This window comes from Schistocerca piceifrons, chromosome X (assembly GCF_021461385.2).
Source record: "Schistocerca piceifrons isolate TAMUIC-IGC-003096 chromosome X, iqSchPice1.1, whole genome shotgun sequence".
Taxonomy (NCBI): Eukaryota; Metazoa; Arthropoda; class Insecta; order Orthoptera; family Acrididae; genus Schistocerca; species Schistocerca piceifrons.
Genome location: NC_060149.1, coordinates 91,468,639 through 91,485,699, shown reverse-complemented (window position 1 = coordinate 91,485,699; position 17,061 = coordinate 91,468,639). Strand labels below are relative to the sequence as shown.

At 41.7% G+C, this 17,061-nt stretch overlaps 1 protein-coding gene across 2 annotated transcripts in view; it reads left to right on the top strand.

Annotated features, from left to right (window-relative positions):
* Positions 1-17,061, top strand: part of LOC124722011 (condensin complex subunit 2-like) — a 199,260-nt gene that overhangs the window by 22,346 nt on the left and 159,853 nt on the right. The window contains exon 1 of one of the 2 annotated variants that reach the window (XM_047247188.1): positions 11,559-11,774. The exons of the other annotated variant lie outside the window; for it this stretch is intronic. Coding sequence (XP_047103144.1) covers positions 11,724-11,774 — 51 coding nt within the window. The 5' untranslated portion in view covers positions 11,559-11,723. Of the gene's footprint in view, positions 1-11,558; positions 11,775-17,061 lie in introns of those variants that run through there. 2 annotated transcript variants of the gene reach the window in all.

Sequence of the window (17,061 nt, the reverse complement as noted above, 5' to 3'; positions counted from 1 at the left end):
TCAAGAAGGGTCATAAATCAGATGCGAATAATTATAGGCCTATTTCGCTTACGTCAATCTGTTGTAGAATAATGGAACATGTTTTGTGTTCTCGTATTATGACGTTCTTAGATAATACAAATCTCCTTCATCATAACCAACATGGATTCCGCAAACAGAGATCATGTGAAACTCAGCTCGCCCTATTTGCCCAAGAAATTCACAGTGCCGTAGACACTGGCGAGCAGATTGATGCCGTATTCCTGGACTTCAGGAAGGCATTTGATACGGTTCCGCACTTACGTTTAGTGAAAAAAATACGAGCTTACGGAATATCGGACCAGGTTTGTGATTGGATTCAGGATTTCCTAGAAGAAAGAACACAACATGTCATTCTTAACGGTTCAAAATCTGCAGATGTAGAGGTAATTTCGGGAGTACCGCAGGGAAGCGTGATAGGACCTTTATTGTTTACAATATACATAAATGACTTAGTTGACAACATCGGTAGCTCCGTGAGGCTATTTGCAGATGACACGGTTGTCTACAAGAAAGTAGCAACATCAGAAGACTCGTACGTACTCCAGGAAGACCTGCAGAGGATTAATGCATGGTGCGATAGCTGGCAGCTTTCCCTAAACGTAGATAAATGTAATATAATGCGCATACATAGGAGCAGAAATCCATTCCAGTACGATTATGCCATAGGTGGTAAATCATTGGAAGCGGTAACGACGGTAAAATACTTAGGAGTTACTATCCGGAGCGATCTGAAGTGGAATGATCACATAAAACAAATAGTGGGAAAAGCAGGCGCCAGGTTGAGATTCATAGGAAGAATTCTAAGAAAATGTGACTCATCGACGAAAGAAGTAGCTTACAAAACGCTTGTTCGTCCGATTCTTGAGTATTGCTCATCAGTATGGGACCCTTACCAGGTTGGATTAATAGAAGAGATAGACATGATCCAGCGAAAAGCAGCGCGATTCGTCATGGGGACATTTAGTCAGCGCGAGAGCGTTACGGAGATGCTGAACAAGCTCCAGTGGCGGACACTTCAAGAAAGGCGTTACGCAATACGGAGAGGTTTATTATCGAAATTACGAGAGAGCACATTCCGGGAAGAGATGGGCAACATATTACTACCGCCCACATATATCTCGCGTAATGATCACAACGAAAAGATCCGAGAAATTAGAGCAAATACGGAGACTTACAAGCAGTCGTTCTTCCCACGCACAATTCGTGAATGGAACAGGGAAGGGGGGATCAGATAGTGGTACAATAAGTACCCTCCGCCACACACCGTAAGGTGGCTCGCGGAGTATAGATGTAGATGTAGATGACGGCCTTGGGAGAGCCATTCCTGACAAAACTCTACCATCTGGTGAGCAAGATGTATGAGACAGGCGAAATACCCTCAGACTTCAAGAAGAATATAATAATTCCAATCCCAAAGAAAGAAGGGGTTGACAGATGTGAAAATTACCGAACTATCAGTTTAATATGCCTCGGCTGCAAAATACTAACGCGTATTCTTTACAGACTAATGGAAAAACTGGTAGAAGCTGACCTCGGCGAAGATCAGTTTGGATTCCGCAGAAATGTTGGAACATGTAAGGCAATACTGACCTTATGACTTATCTTAGAAGAAAGATTAAGGAAAGGCAAACCTACGTTTCTAGCATTTGTAGACTTAGAGAAAGCTTTTGACAATGTTGACTGGAATACTCTCTTTCAAATTCTAAAGGTGGCAGGGGTAAAATACAGGGAGCGAAAGGGTATTTACAATTTGTACAGAAACCAGATGGCAGTTATAAGAGTCGAGGAGTATGAAAGGGAAGCAGTGGTTGGGAAGGGAGTGAGACAGGGTTATAGCCTCTCCCCGATGTTATTCAATCTGTATATTGAGCAAGCAGTGAAGGAAACAGAAGAAAAATTCGGAGTAGGTATTAAAGTCCATGGAGAAGAAATAAAAACATTGAGGTTCGCTGATGACGTTGTAATTCTGTCAGACACAGCAAAGGACTTAGAAGAGCAGGTGAATGGAATGGTTAGTGTCTTGAAAGGAGGATATAAGATGAACATCAACAAAAGCCAAACGAGGATAATGGAATGTAGTCTAATTAAATCAGGTGATGCTGAGGGAATTAGATTAGGAAATGAGAAACTTAAAGTAGTAGATGAGTTTTGCTATTTTGGGAGCAAAATAACTGATGATGGTTGAAGTAGAGAGGATATAAAATGTAGACTGGCAATGGCAAGGAAAGTGTTTCTGAAGAAGAGAAATTTGTTAACATCGAGTATTGATTTAAGTGTCAGGAAGTAGTTTCTGAAAGTATTTGTATGGGGTGTAGCCATGTATGGAAGTGAAACATGGACGATAAATAGTTTGGACAAGAAGAGAATAGAAGCTTTTGAAATGTGGTGCTACAGAAGAATGCTGAAGATGAGATGGGTAGATCACATAAATAATGCGGAGGTATTGAATAGAATTGGGGAGAAGAGAAGTTTGTGGCACAACTTGACAAGAAGAAGGGACCGGTTGGTAGGACATGTTCTGAGGCATCAAGAGATCACCAATTTAGTATTGGAGGGCAGCGTGGAGGGTAAAAATCGTAGAGGGAGTTCAAGAGATGAATACACTAAGCAGATTCAGAAGGATGTAGGTTGCAGTAAGTACTGGGAGATAAAGAAGCTTGCACAGATAGAGTAGCATGGAGATCTGCATCAAACCAGTCTCAGGACTGAAGACAACGACAACAGTAACATGATGCTGCTGTTACCAGCAGAACAAACTTTTTATGCATATCTTATACTGTCTGAGAAGTCATTGATATATATTAAGAACAGAACTGGAACTAATACACTGCCCTCAGGAGTATTTGTTTATTGTCTGGCAATTTTTTACTAAAAATTTATGATCAGCAGAGGGGTGAACATAATGTATTTGCACCCTTTTTCCACGTAAGACTGAAACCACTAGTTTGCTGTTTATCTTACACATAGTGCTTCATGATTGTTTAGTAGTATTTTATACTCAACAGGGCATAAAAAGACCTTGAAGAAATGTAAGAATATGCCCGTAACACCCTCGTCCTTGTCTAGAGTTTCAAGTACCACTTCTCTCAACTCATTAATGACCGATATTGTACTCCTGCCACCGAATGAGGCTGCAGTGGTTAGCACATTGGACTTGCATTCTGGGGGACAAAAACCGTGTCCGACCATACAGATTTAGGTTTTCAGTGATTTCCCTAAATCACTCTAGGCAAGTGCTGGGATAGTCACTTTGAAAGGGCACGGCAGACTTTCTTCCCCATCCTTGACAGTCAGAGCTTGTGCTCTGTCTCTAATGTCCTCAATGTTGGTGGGACATTAAACCTAATCTTCCTTCCTTCCTTTCTTTCTTTGTATTTCTACCACTTTTCGTACCAAACTGTGCTTCATTAAAAAGGCTATATTTATTCATGTAACTCATTAATCTATCTATCATGACTGAATTATTTTTGAGAATGCAGGCATTATTGAAACTGGCCTGCAGTTTATAATACTCCCTGCATTACCTTTCTACATCTACATCCATACTCCACAAGCCACCTGACGGTGTGTGGCGGAGGGTACCTTGTGTACCTCTATCGGTTTTCCCTTCTATTCCAGTCTCGTACTGTTCGTGCAAAGGAGGATTGTCGGTATGCCTCTGTGTGGGCTGTAATCGCTCTGATTTTATCCTCATGGTCTCTTCGTGAGATATACGTAGGAGGGAGCAATATACTGCTTGACTCTTCGGTGAAGGTATCTTCTCGAAATTTTAACAAAAGCCCGTACCGATCTACTGAGCATCTCTCCTGCAGAGTGTTCCACTGGAGTTTATCTATAATCTCCGTAACGCTTTCGCGATTACTAAATGATCCTGTAACGAAGCGCGCTGCTCTCCGTTTGATCTTCTCTATCTCTTCTATCAACCCTATCTGGTACGGATCCCACACTGCTGAGCAGTATTCAAACAGTGGGCAAACAAGCGTACTGTAACCTACTTCCTTTGTTTTTGGATTGCATTTCCTTAGGATTCTTCCAATGAATCTCATTCTGGCATCTGCTTTACCGACGATCAACTTCATATGATCATTCCATTTGAAATCCCTCCTAATGCGTACTCCCAGATAATTTATGGAATCAACTGCTTCCAGTTGCTGACCTGCTATATTGTAGGTAAATGATAAGGGATCTTTCTTTCTATGTATTCGCAACACATTACACTTGTCTATATTGAGATTCAATTGCCATTCCCTGCACCATGCGTCAATTCGCTGCAGATCCTCCTGCATTTCAGTACAATTTTCCAATGTTAAAACCTCTCGATATACCACAGCATTATCCACAAAAAGCCTCAGTGAACTTCCGATGTCATCCACAAGGTCATTTATGTATATTGTGAATAGCAATGGTCCTACGACACTTCCCTGCGGCACACCTGAAACCACTCTTACTTCGGTAGACTTCTCTCCATTGAGAATGACATGCTGCGTTCTGTTATCTAGGAACTCTTCAATCCAATCACACAATTGGTCTGATAGTCCATATGCTCTTACTTTGTTCATTAAACGACTGTGGGGAACTGTATCGAACGCCTTGCGGAAGTCAAGAAACACGGCATCTACCTGGGAACCCGTGTCTATGGCCCTCTGAGTCTCGTGGACGAATAGTGCGAGCTGGGTTTCACACGACCGTCTTTTTCGAAACCCATGCTGATTCCTACAGAGTAGATTTCTAGTCTCCAGAAAAGTCATTATACTCGAACATAATACGTGTTCCAAAATTCTACTACTGATCGACGTTAGAGATATGCGTCTATAGTTCTACACATCTGTTCGGCGTCCCTTCTTGAAAATGGGGATGACCTGTGCCCTTTTCCAATCCTTTGGAACGCTACGCTCTTCTAGAGACCTACGGTACACCGCTGCAAGAAGGGGGGCAAGTTCCTTCGCGTACTGTATGTAAAATCGAACTGTTATCCCATCAGGTCCGGCAGCTTTTCCTTTTCTGAGCGATTTTAATTGTTTCTCTATCCCTCTGTCATCTATTTCTATATCTACCATTTTGTCATCTGTGCGACAATCTAGAGAAGGAACTACAGTGCAGTCTTCCTCTGTGAAACAGCTTTGGAAAAAGACATTTAGTATTTCAGCATTTTGTCTGTCATCCTCTGTTTCAGCACCATTTTGGTCACAGAGCGTCTGAACATTTTGTTTTGATCCACCTACCGCTTTGACATAAGACCAAAATTTCTTAGGATTTTCTGCCAAGTCAGTACATAGAACTTTACTTTCGAATTCATTGAACGCCTCTCGCATAGCCCTCCTCACACTACATTTCGCTTCGCGTAATTTTTGTTTGTCTGCAAGGCTTTGGCTATGTTTATGTTTGCTGTGAAGTTCCCTTTGCTTCCACAGCAGTTTTCTAACTCTGTTGTTGTACCACGGTGGCTCTTTTCCATCTGTTGCGATCTTGCTTGGGCTGGTATTACACTATCAAATTTCTTTGTCAAAGATTTGATCAAAGATGTGATCCAATATTCTGTCCAATATATTTGACAAAGATCTTTGACGTAGCGCTAGAAGGGGTATTACACTGTCATCAAATTTTTCGTCAAAGTTCAAGATGGCTGACAACAACTTGTTATTTAACCGCAGCAGTTCTACGTACTCCAATTGCATTGTGTGCACATGCGGAAAACAAGTGGGGGGGGGGGGGGGGGGGAATGGAACCATACATACGAGGTTGACAGTCTTAAAAGTCCTGGGATTACAACTTGATAATAAATTCAGTTGGGAGGAGCACACCACAGAACTGCAGAAAGGACTTAACAAATCTGTATTTGCAATTTGAGTGTTAGCAGACATAGGCAGCATAAAAATGAAAAAGCTTGCATACTTTCATTTCATAATGTCATATGGGATAATATTTTGGGGGTAAATCTTGACGTCAAACAAAAGTTTTCAAGGTCCAAAAGCGTGTAATACGTATTATTTGTGGAGTAAATTCACGGACCTCCTGCAGAAACCTCTTCAAAGAACTGGGTATACTAACTACTGCCTCTCAGTATATTTACTTCTTAATGAAATTTGTCGTAAATAATATATCTCTTTTTCCAACAAACAACTCAGTTCATACATACAATACCAGGAACAAAAATGATCTGCACAAGGACTTAAAAGCACTTACTTTAGTTCAAAAAGGGGTCCACTACTCAGGAACACTCATCTTCAATAATTTGCCAGCAAATATGAAAAAATTAGTTAGAAATAAAGATCAGTTTAAAAGGAACCTGAAAGACTTACTACTGGCCAACTCCGGCTACTCCATTGGCGAAATTTTTAATAGAAACAAATAATGTATTGTATTTATTCATACTATTAGTATTGTTATTTCAGCTTAAAAAAATCGACATGTTCCACATCCACGAGGATCTCCTCAGCACGGATCTATGGAACGAAAAACTAATCTAATCTGGGTGAAGCCGTGGGTTTTACGACGACACGATAAAAGCATTCAACAAAACTTGTTACGTGAGCTTACAGTGGAAGACGTCAAGTCGTACATCAATTACTTAAGAATGGATGAGCATACATTTCTGTATGTGCTCAATGAAGTGTATCCTATCACAAAGCACAATATTCACTTAAGAACTGCTACATCTTCAGAAGACAGGCTCACTATAACACTCCGATTCCTTGCTACAGGAGAGGGTTATGTTAGTTTGCGTTAGGTTAGGTCAGGTCAGGTTAGGTCTCCAATCTTCTTAATCTATTTTTGTATTCAGGGTGCCTCACGTTGTAAAGCGCCTCATCAGCTTCAGACATCTCTATTAATTTTGTAGTTGTCGGCACACACCAATGGTATTTACCGGCAATGGTTATAAAAACACTACAGACAACAGAACGCTGCAGCGATGCTAGCGCTCCATGTGTTAACATGTCACATTGCAGTGAACAGAAGACAAGCGGTTTCTTTGATCAAATATACAGCGAGGCCCTAGATTTGATCAAATATTGGACGACATTTGACAAAGTCCCTATTACACTGTCAAATATCTTTGACAAAGATATTGGACAAAGAAATTTGATAGTGTAATACCGACCTTGGCACGTACTCATCTAACGCATATTGTACAATGGTTTTGAACTTTGTCTGCTGATCCTCAACACTATCTGTACTGGAGACAAAACTTTTGTGTTGAGCCATCAAGTACTCTGAAATCTGCTTTTTGTCACTTTTGCTAAACAGAAAAATCTTCCTACCTTTTTTAATATTTCTATTTACGGCTGAAATCATCAATGCGGTAACCGAACCGCTTTATGATCGCTGATTCCCTGTTCTGTGTTAACTGTTTCAAATAGTTCGGGTCTGTTTGTCACCAGAAGGTCTAAGATGTTATCGCCACGAGTTGGTTCTCTGTTTAACTGCTCAAGGTAGTTTTCAGATAATGCACTTAAAATAATTTCCCTGGATTCTTCGTCCTTGCCACCCATTATAAACGTTTGAGTCTCCCAGTCTATATCCGGCAAATTAAAATCTCCACCCAGAACTATAACATGGTGGGGAAATCTACTCGAAATATTTTCCAAATTATCCTTCAGGTGCTCAGCCACAACAGCTGCTGAGCCAGGGGCCCTATAGAGACATCCAGTTACCATGTCTGACCCTGCTTTAACCGTGACCTTCACCCAAATTATTTCACATTTCGGATCTCCGTCAATTTCCTTCGATACTATTGCACTTCTTTGATTTGGATGGTATTGTACGCTGAGCAGCCAGAACATTATTGCTGTCTATCTAATATCTGTTATTTCCACCTTTGGCAGGGATGATAGCAGTAATGCATCATGGCATGGAAGTAATGAGGCCTTGGTAGGTTGCCGGAGGGAGTTGGCACCACATCTGCACGCACACGCGCGCGCGCCCACACACACACACACACACACACACACACACACACACACACACACAGGTCAGCTAGTCCCTGTTAATTCAGGGGAGGGGGGTGATCACCTGTGATGCCACATTGTCATATTCCTGATGTGTTCGATTGGGTTCAGATCTGGCGAGTTGGGTGGAGGGGCAGTGGGGGGGGGGGGGGGGCAGAACATCAATTAGAACTTGCCACAGTGTTTGTCGAACCACTCCCTCACACTCCTGCCCTTGTGACAGGGCACATTATCCATGAAGGGGTGTACGTGGTCTACACCTAGTGTATGATACTCCATGGTCGTCATGGTGCCTTGCACAAGCTCCACTGAACTCATAGATGCCCAAGTGAATTTTCACCAGAGCATAATGAAGCCACCATCAGCTTGTCTCTGTTTCGCAGTACAGGTGTCGCACCCTCCCATCGGCATGATGAAGAAGGAATCAGGATTCATCAGACCATGCAATACTCTGCCACTGCACCAATGTAATGTGCCAATCGTCAAGTGTCCATTTCAGTCGTAGTTACAGATTCATGGTGCTAGTATTGGCACATGTATGGGTCGTCGGCAGCAGTGTTCGCTGCACTGGGTGTTCACACACACTAGTACTCTGCTGAGCATTAATGTCCAATGTTATTTACTCCACAGTTCACCATATGTCCTGTTTTACCAGTCTGCACAGCGTACGACATCTGTAATAAGGGGAGACGTGATTTATCTTAAGAAAGGCCTAGTCTTCCTGAGAATGACAACAGGTATTTCATCATTTGTGGTCTCACACCCACCTGCTATACAGGGTGGTCCATTGATAGTGACTGGGCCAAATATCTCACGAAATAAGCATCAAACGAAGAAGCTACAAAGACGGAACTTGTCTAGCTTGAAGGGGAAACCAGGTGGCGCTGTGGTTGGCCCGCTAGATGGCGCTGCCATAGGTCAAACTGCATTTTTTAAAAATAGGAACCCCCATTTTTTATTACATATTCGTATAGTACGTAAAGAAATATGAATGTTTTAGTTGGACCACTTTTTTCGCTTTGTGATAGATGGCGCTGTAATAGTCACAAACGTATAAGTTCGTGGTATCATGTAACATTCCGCCAGTGCGGACGGTATTTGCTTCGTGATACATTACCCGTGTTAAAATGGGCCGTTTACCAATTTCAGAAAAGGTCGATATCGTGTTGATGTACGGCTGTTGCGATCAAAATGCCCAACGGGCATGTGCTATGTATGCTGCTCGGTATCCTGGACGACGTCATCCAAGTGGCCGGACCGTTCGCCGGACGGTTACGTTATTTAAGGAAACAGGAAGTGTTCAGCCACATGTGAAACGCCAACCACGACCTGCAACAAGTGATGATGCCCAAGTAGGTGTTTTGGCTGCTGTCGTGGCTAATCCGCACATCAGTAGCAGACAAATTGCGCGAGAATCGTGAATCTCAAAAACGTCGGAGTTGAGAATGCTACATCAACATCGATTGTACCAGTACCATATTTCTATGCACCAGGAATTGCAGGGCGACGACTTTGAACGTCGTGTACAGTTCTGCCACTGGGCACAAGAGAAATTACGGGACGATGGCAGATTCTTTTGCACGCGTTCTATTTAGCGACGAAGCATCATTCACCAACAGCGGTAACGTAAACCGGCATAATATGCACTATTGAGCCAACGGAAAATCCACGATGGCTTCGACAAGTGGAACATCAGCGACCCGGGTTAATGTATGGTGGGGCATTTTATCGGTGACAATCTAAATGGTGCAATGTATGCCGATTTCCTACGTAATGTTCTAGCGATGTTACTACAAGATGTTTCACTGCATGACAGAATGGCGATGTACTTCGAACATGATAGATGCCCGGTACATAGCTCGCGTGCGGTTGAAACGGTATTGAATAGCATGTCATGACAGGTGGATTGGCCGTCGAAGCACGTTCACCGGATCTAACGTCCTTGGATTTCTTTCTGTGGGGAAAGTTGAAGGATATTTGCTATCGTGATCCACCGACAACGCCTGACAAGCGTCAGCGCGTTGTCAATGCATGTGCGAACATTACGGAAGGCGAACTACTCGCTGTTGAGAGGAATGTCGTTACACGGATTGCCTAATACATTGAGGTTGTCTGACATCACTTTGAGCATTTATTGCATTAATGTGGTATTTACAAGTAATCATGCTGTAACAGCATGCGTTCTCCGAAATGGTAAGTTCAAAAAGGTACATGTATCACATTGGAACAACCAAAATAAAATGTTCAAACATACCTATGTTCTGTATTTTAATTTAGAAAACCTACCTGTTACCAACTGTTTGTCTAAAATTGTGAGCCATATGTTTGTGACTATTACAGCGCCATCTATCACAAAGCGAAAAAAGTGATCCAACTAAAACATTCATATTTCTTTACGTACTACACGAATATGTAATAAAAAATGGGGGTTCCTATTTTAAAAAACGCAGTTGATATCCGTTTGACCTATGGCAGCGCCATCTAGCGGGCCAACCCTGGCGCCATATGGTTTCTCCCTCAAAGCTAGACAAGTTCCGTTCTTTGTAGTTTTTTCGTTTGACGCTTATTTCGTGAGATATTTGGGCCGGTCACGATCAATGGACCACCCTGTACTCTCGTCAATTAACTCACAGCCCCCCCCCCCCTTTCCCAGTCCTGTTGTGGTGTGGACCGTGTCTGGTGTAGCCCATCTCCCAATAGCCTTCATATTCCTGAGGGATAAAACCTTTTCACAAAGAGCCTAGCATCCAGCGTACGTTAGTCGATCGATTATTCATATGACTTTGAAACGCATCCCTGCTGTATTAAAGCTTTTTCAGTGTTAGACAACTACATTTCTATTTTTCATGTGGCAAAACGTTTGACGAACTTTGATGAGGTATGATGAGGTAATAGAAGGAAAGCACGCCATGTAAAGCTGTAGCAAGAGTAGAGAGAAAAAAATTCTGGGAGCTAAGGATTGAAGAAATGTGCATGGTCTTGCTTGTGTCATGTCGTTACTGGGTTTCTAGCCGGCCAGTGTGGCCGCGCGGTTCTAGGCGCTTCAGTCCGGAACTGCGCGACAGCTACGGTCGCAGGTTCGAATCCTGCCTCGGGCATGGATGTGTGTGATGTCCTTAGGTTAGTTGGATTTAAGTAGTTCTAAGTTCTAGGGGACAGATGACCTCAGATGTTACGTCCCATAGTGCTCAGAGCCATTTACTGGGTTTATGTATCCTGTATTTAATTTTATGTCACACAAAGAATCAAGTTCTTAGCTGATAGGGAATGAAGAGTGTAAATTTTCTGAAGAGTTTTTTTTTTTTTTTTTTTAAAAAAAAAAAAGAGAGACAGGATGTCAAACCGGCCGACTGTAAGCAGGAGAAGCACCGCAGGACATTTTAATTTCCACTGTCCTGAATATGGTTTGATGGCAACCATTACAAAATATACACGTTTCAATTCCACAGAGCGAAATACAGTGACATGCGATAGGAGAACGGTGTATGTCTTCGGCTGGCGAGATCACGTGACACGAACGCTATGACAGGCTTACAAAAGCGCATCGCAGTCTCGATTTCAGTGCTTCAGAAAGTAACATGCGGTGTTTGGTGGGATTCGAATTTATACTTTCGTAATACGAAAATATGCAGCGTACATGTTGCTGCACATCAAAGATCTTCCCAAAACGTGTTTTTTTTCTCTCCTGTGTTTAGTTTACTGAAGCGCCGGGAAATTCTACGCCCGTGTAGAAAACCGCAACCATTCAAAGGACTGATGGGTTACACAGTTACGAGAAAAAATATACTGTCAGTTAACAGGGAAAAAGTATGTTTTCACCTGGGAGAAAGTGTATTTTAACCGGGAAATCAGGGAATTTTTTTCCTTGTCTGCGTATACACCCTGCTATTTTAAATTGATCTAAATTTGTAAATACTTTGACATGTCCTATATCCTCGTAAAAAGAGATGTGTGGATGAATAAAGCTGCTGCTGCTCCTGCTGCTGCTACTACTACTACTACTACTACTACATATAGTAAATAGTTGACACTTAGAGATTGCTCTAATTGCTCTAATCTGAGACCTGGGCAAACAGTGGAAGCTGTGTTTAACTAGTTGTAGTTCCACCTTGCTACTTTCAAAAATAATAGTATTGGAAGACGTACGTGTGAGCTGTGTGGTTAAAAGTATTCACATTATTTCAATTTTGGGTACAAAAAAATCTTCCATGTTGTTTAAAAGCTTAGATCTCTTCCTTCTGAACAAAGGCGACACTGGCCTGTGGTATTATGGAATAAAAGCTTCTGCGAGAAGGATATAATTGAAAGAATGATTATCACAGTTTCAAGGATAAATTTGCAAATTCAAATTATACTGTGTGGAGGCTTTGTTTTAAGTCTCAACTGGTAGCTTGCCTGTTCAACAGTGCAAATACACTCTTGATGGTAAGATACCTTATATAAACAAAGTTTTATTTTGACAAAGAACTGCAGAGTCTCCATTAAGTTCGGTGTAGACATGACATTTATAATTTTTGCATGTTGCGGTATTACTCTCTGTGGAAATACACAGTGTGAGATGGGTATATAAGACGACCAAGTATATTGTAGTGTTTATTGATACTTTTGGTGAATTTGAATGTGTTAAACAGTGAGTGATGATACATTAGTGACTTGATCTCTCCATCCCCACACATTCCTCGAGAGGGTGAGCTGTGGAATGGAAAGTGACACTACATAGCAGTGAAATTAACTTGTGTGAAATAGCAAATTGCTTTACTTGCTGTCTGAGTCTGATGCCGGTGGACCTCATAAATGTCACTCTCGCTTCATATTATGATTTGAATTGTTATTTTGCACTGTGTAAAGCTCGAGTTTGCATAATGATAATTTGAATATCAATGTGCTCTAGACAGAAAACACATGAATGTCATTTTCGTCAGAGACTTTAAGAGTAGCTGTTGCCATAGATCCCATTCACACTATAGGTTATCTTGCGTGATGCTTTTTGCACTGGCTGAAGCCTATCGTGAATTAACAACTGTTCTTTGCATTTTCTGTCTCCTTAACTTACCTGATAAAAGAAAAGGAAATCCCAGAATCCTGCAAATGTAACCTGTCTGTCACATTCATTGAATTATTGCTTTTCCTACAATCTTGAACAATTCATTGAATGCATCTGAATTTTGTAACTTTGATGTCTCATTGCCACTGCCATCCTTCATATTATATTTAGTATGTGAAGTCCTGGGTGGAATAAAAGTGATGCAAGGAGTAAACTTAGCACTTCATTGTATAATTTAGGCATTGGGCAGTTGACAGGCAGGTAAAGCAGTAGCACCCAGGAGGCTTTCAACTCTTGTTGTTAATATGTGATTGGTGAAGACAGAGCCCCCAGGGGCTTTCAACTGTTTTGCTTGCATATGATTGGTGAAGACTGGGCCTTTGCAGTGCTGTTTCTCTCTTGTTGCTGCAAGTCTAACATGATTACATATTACATATTCCTCACCAAGTCTCGGCTAGTGATGCCTGGGTATGGGCATGAAGAACCCTGTATTTTCAGCAGTGGGCTGGGAAATGCTCCAGTCTTTTTATTACCATCAACTCTGGACATGCTCCGACCGCTTGGGGGACATTGTCATCGAGCATTATGTTTCAAAGGGTGGTCGTGGTCTTCTCTTAACTGCATGGATCATACGGATGGTACAAACCCCCATTAAAAAAGAAAACCCTCAATGTGTACTGGGTGACTGACTGTTGAGGCAAAACTGTTGTCAATGGAAAACTTCTTAGGAGCCTGCTGTACATAAATTGTTTAAGACTTCTTCAGGTAAATGGGGCTCTGCCTGGGTGGACTGTATAGATTCTGAACTATTTTTGGGAGCACTATAGGTCCTAAAAGAACAAAAGTAAAACAATAAATGGTATGGGTAAACTGGCAGAAATCGCCAACACCCAGACAACTAAGAGGATTCAACTGAATAGTCCTCTTGGAATTGCATAAAAAAAAAAAAAAAAAAAAAAAAAAAAAAAAAAAAAAAAAACTTGTAACTGAGCATAACAGTGTTAGAATGTCTGTGCTGAAGAGGGAATAAGGGTCTTGCATGTCAGTGAAACATTGTATATCATTGCCAGTACTATGAAGTCAAATGACTTTGCAATGAAATGGTTTTGGTTGAAACTACTTTGTCCCCTGAAGCGACCACACTTCTGAGCTCTATAAACATTTTGATCAGTGTGCCATAGCAATAGGAAAGCAGTACTCTCAACTTCCGTAAGGGCGTTTTAAGTTGTAGAAAACTTTCGTAAGGGTGTTTTAAGTTGTAGAGATATTGTGGACATGGACAATGGTAAACTATAAAGAAAATGGAAAATGGGAAGGGTAGCAGAAGTTAGAAGCCTAATGAAGAAAGTCAATGATAAGCTGCAGTAGAATGCCACTTTCATCCTAGCTTCTGTTGCACCTGTACTTCCAGAGCACATAAAGGCCGATTTACTCAGTTGAAGTAAGACCTTATGTATCTAATCCAGTACAAGGCTATAAATGTCATATATACTCACACAACAATAGTGTAAGGCAAGACAACTTAATACAAATGCAGGAAAAACTGCCACAAAACAGGGTGATCATACTCAAAACCAGAGGTCTAAGTAAATTACTGCTTGTAGGAGGAATTGCCAGGTGTTTTCAGAAGAAAAGAAAATTTAAGAAGTCAAAGTGATACTGAGAATTTCATATACCAAGGCAAAAAAGAAAATTAAGGCCTGCAACCTATTGTTTTATTTACTTCTTTTGCTGCCACTCTGAGAGAAGTAGTAGTGATTCAGTGCTGCTGCACATTCATAGGCCACAGATATTGGCACAAACACATGTAAACTGAAATGCAGTAATATCCATACTACTAACCCTGCAGCTCTGGCAAAGGTTGCTACGAACCTGCAGAGACAACACTTGAGCGTAAAGCTAGATGCTTGAAGCAGTGTAACTTTATCCACTCTGCATCACAACAACAAAGAGCGATATCCATGTCCAAAAATGTCGTAATCAAATGGAATGTGATATGAAACCATCACATAGGAGAAGGTTTATATTAACTGCCAATAATTCCTCTGAAATTGAACTGGATACATATACTGGTGAAACAGGCAGTTGTCTTGCATCTCCACTCACTGCATGTTGCCAAAAAGATACATGCTGAAAGTAAAGGAATGAGTTGTACCCTTAAATGAAATTTGAACAATTGGAGAACACACACGTAAGAAGTAATGCTTTTAAACCATATAGGTCCTTGCGTCTGTGCGTACAAGGGTTGGTGGTGATTTTAATATGTTGCAGAGTGGCTGGCTTTTCTTTTTATCCTCGTGGTTAGCCAGCCATGTTAGCCTGCTTTCTTGTTTTAACCTCTCCGACCTGTTTTTTGGATTTTTGTGGTTTTCTTGTCCCTTTTTGTCCATTTAAGTGTTTGTTGCCCTTCTGTCATTGTTGTGGTTTTTCCTTTCATTCTGTTTTGTGTTGTCTCATTGTCTTATTCTCACCCATGTGGCATTGTTCCCTTCAGAACAAGGGACCAATGACCTCATAGTTTGGTCCCTTGACCCCTTTTTTTAAACCAACCCACAAGAGATGTTTTCAAACCGTCAACCAATCGTGTATTTTTAAAGCCTACTCCTCCACAGGTAAGATGATGAGGGTGGTGAGAGGGTCTATGGTGGAGAGGTAGCATTTGTCCACAAGGCATGCCATTCTGTGCCTGTTACCTTCACAACCCATGTCAAAGCAGTAGCTTTCCAGGTTGACAAACTATTAAGAATAATTGTGTGGTATATGTATCTCCCACATCACAAACATGTGGATAATAAGGTCCTGGAGGACCTCGTGCGAGTACTCTCCCATTCCTCTCTCTTCCTGAAGATTTCAGTGCACATTACATACAGTGAAGTTCTATGTACTCTTCTCTCAGGGGTGGAATGAGGTGTGCCTTAATATGTGGAAAGTGACACTTCAGCTCTGCAGACTGACTCACCACAGTCATTGACTTGTTACCTTACTCTCCTACTCTACCTGATACTGCCCTTTTTGAAGGGACCAAATACTAGCACTCTAGTGGTCATTTTCCCATTTTGATCCAGGTGACAAAACTTAGCACCTGCCAAAAAGGCCCCTAAATGGGTGTTAAACAAAGCCAGCCTGACACTGTACAGCAAACTGGCTGTATTCCAACTCCAGTCCAGCATTCCATAGAGCTATCAGTGTGTCTGGCCCAAAGTTGTCTGTAAAACTGGCTGACAAACAGTTCCATGGTAGTAGCAAGCAGTGCAGTTAGGGACAGGTAAGTGGTACTCAGAAATTCCTCTGTAATTTATCTGATTACAATGTTACAGCGTTTCATATTGTTCGGGCAAGACTTTTCCACACTTTCAGAGGAGTCCAGGCAAGAATTTTCAAAGTCTATTAACCATTCCCAGCATCAGCAAAGGTATAGGACCCCAGGAAAAGGATCAAAGGGAAAGATGATGTGTGCACAGCAAATGCCATACAGAACGGTAGTGCACTTAAGCATTACACTAAAAGCTGTGGCGAAATACTTCAAATTACATCTATTGCCATTCAAGCTCCCCTGTAGGAGCAAAGGTGGAATTACCTGGTAGAACATGGCTAGTTAGCTCCAGTAACACTGGATTGTAAAGCACCCATTTTGTACAGAGCAGCTAGAGCCTGCTGTATATGTGGCTCATGATACACCACAAGATCTACACATGATCTAGGGGATTTTTGCTCTTTGGCAGGTTTGTGCTTGGCTACCACAGGGCCCCAGCCTTAGCAGCATCTTTTCACTTCTGTGTTGCATGTCGATCCTCTTGCTATTTCTTTTCCCCTCCATTGAGGAACAGGTCTGGGTTGTTTTTGGGAATGTGTTCCGCATTTTCAGTAGCTGACATAGAAACAGTCTTCACCACTGTTTCTCATTCCTTTTTTCTTTCTTCATTAACCTTCTCCTGTCCTTCCTCCGCTTCGGCATTTGAGGCTCCTCTTTTTCTTATTCCTCCCCGTGCGCCTGTGAAGACCAGCTCCTGCATCTAACATGTAATATGTGACTAGGTAACACACAGTTCC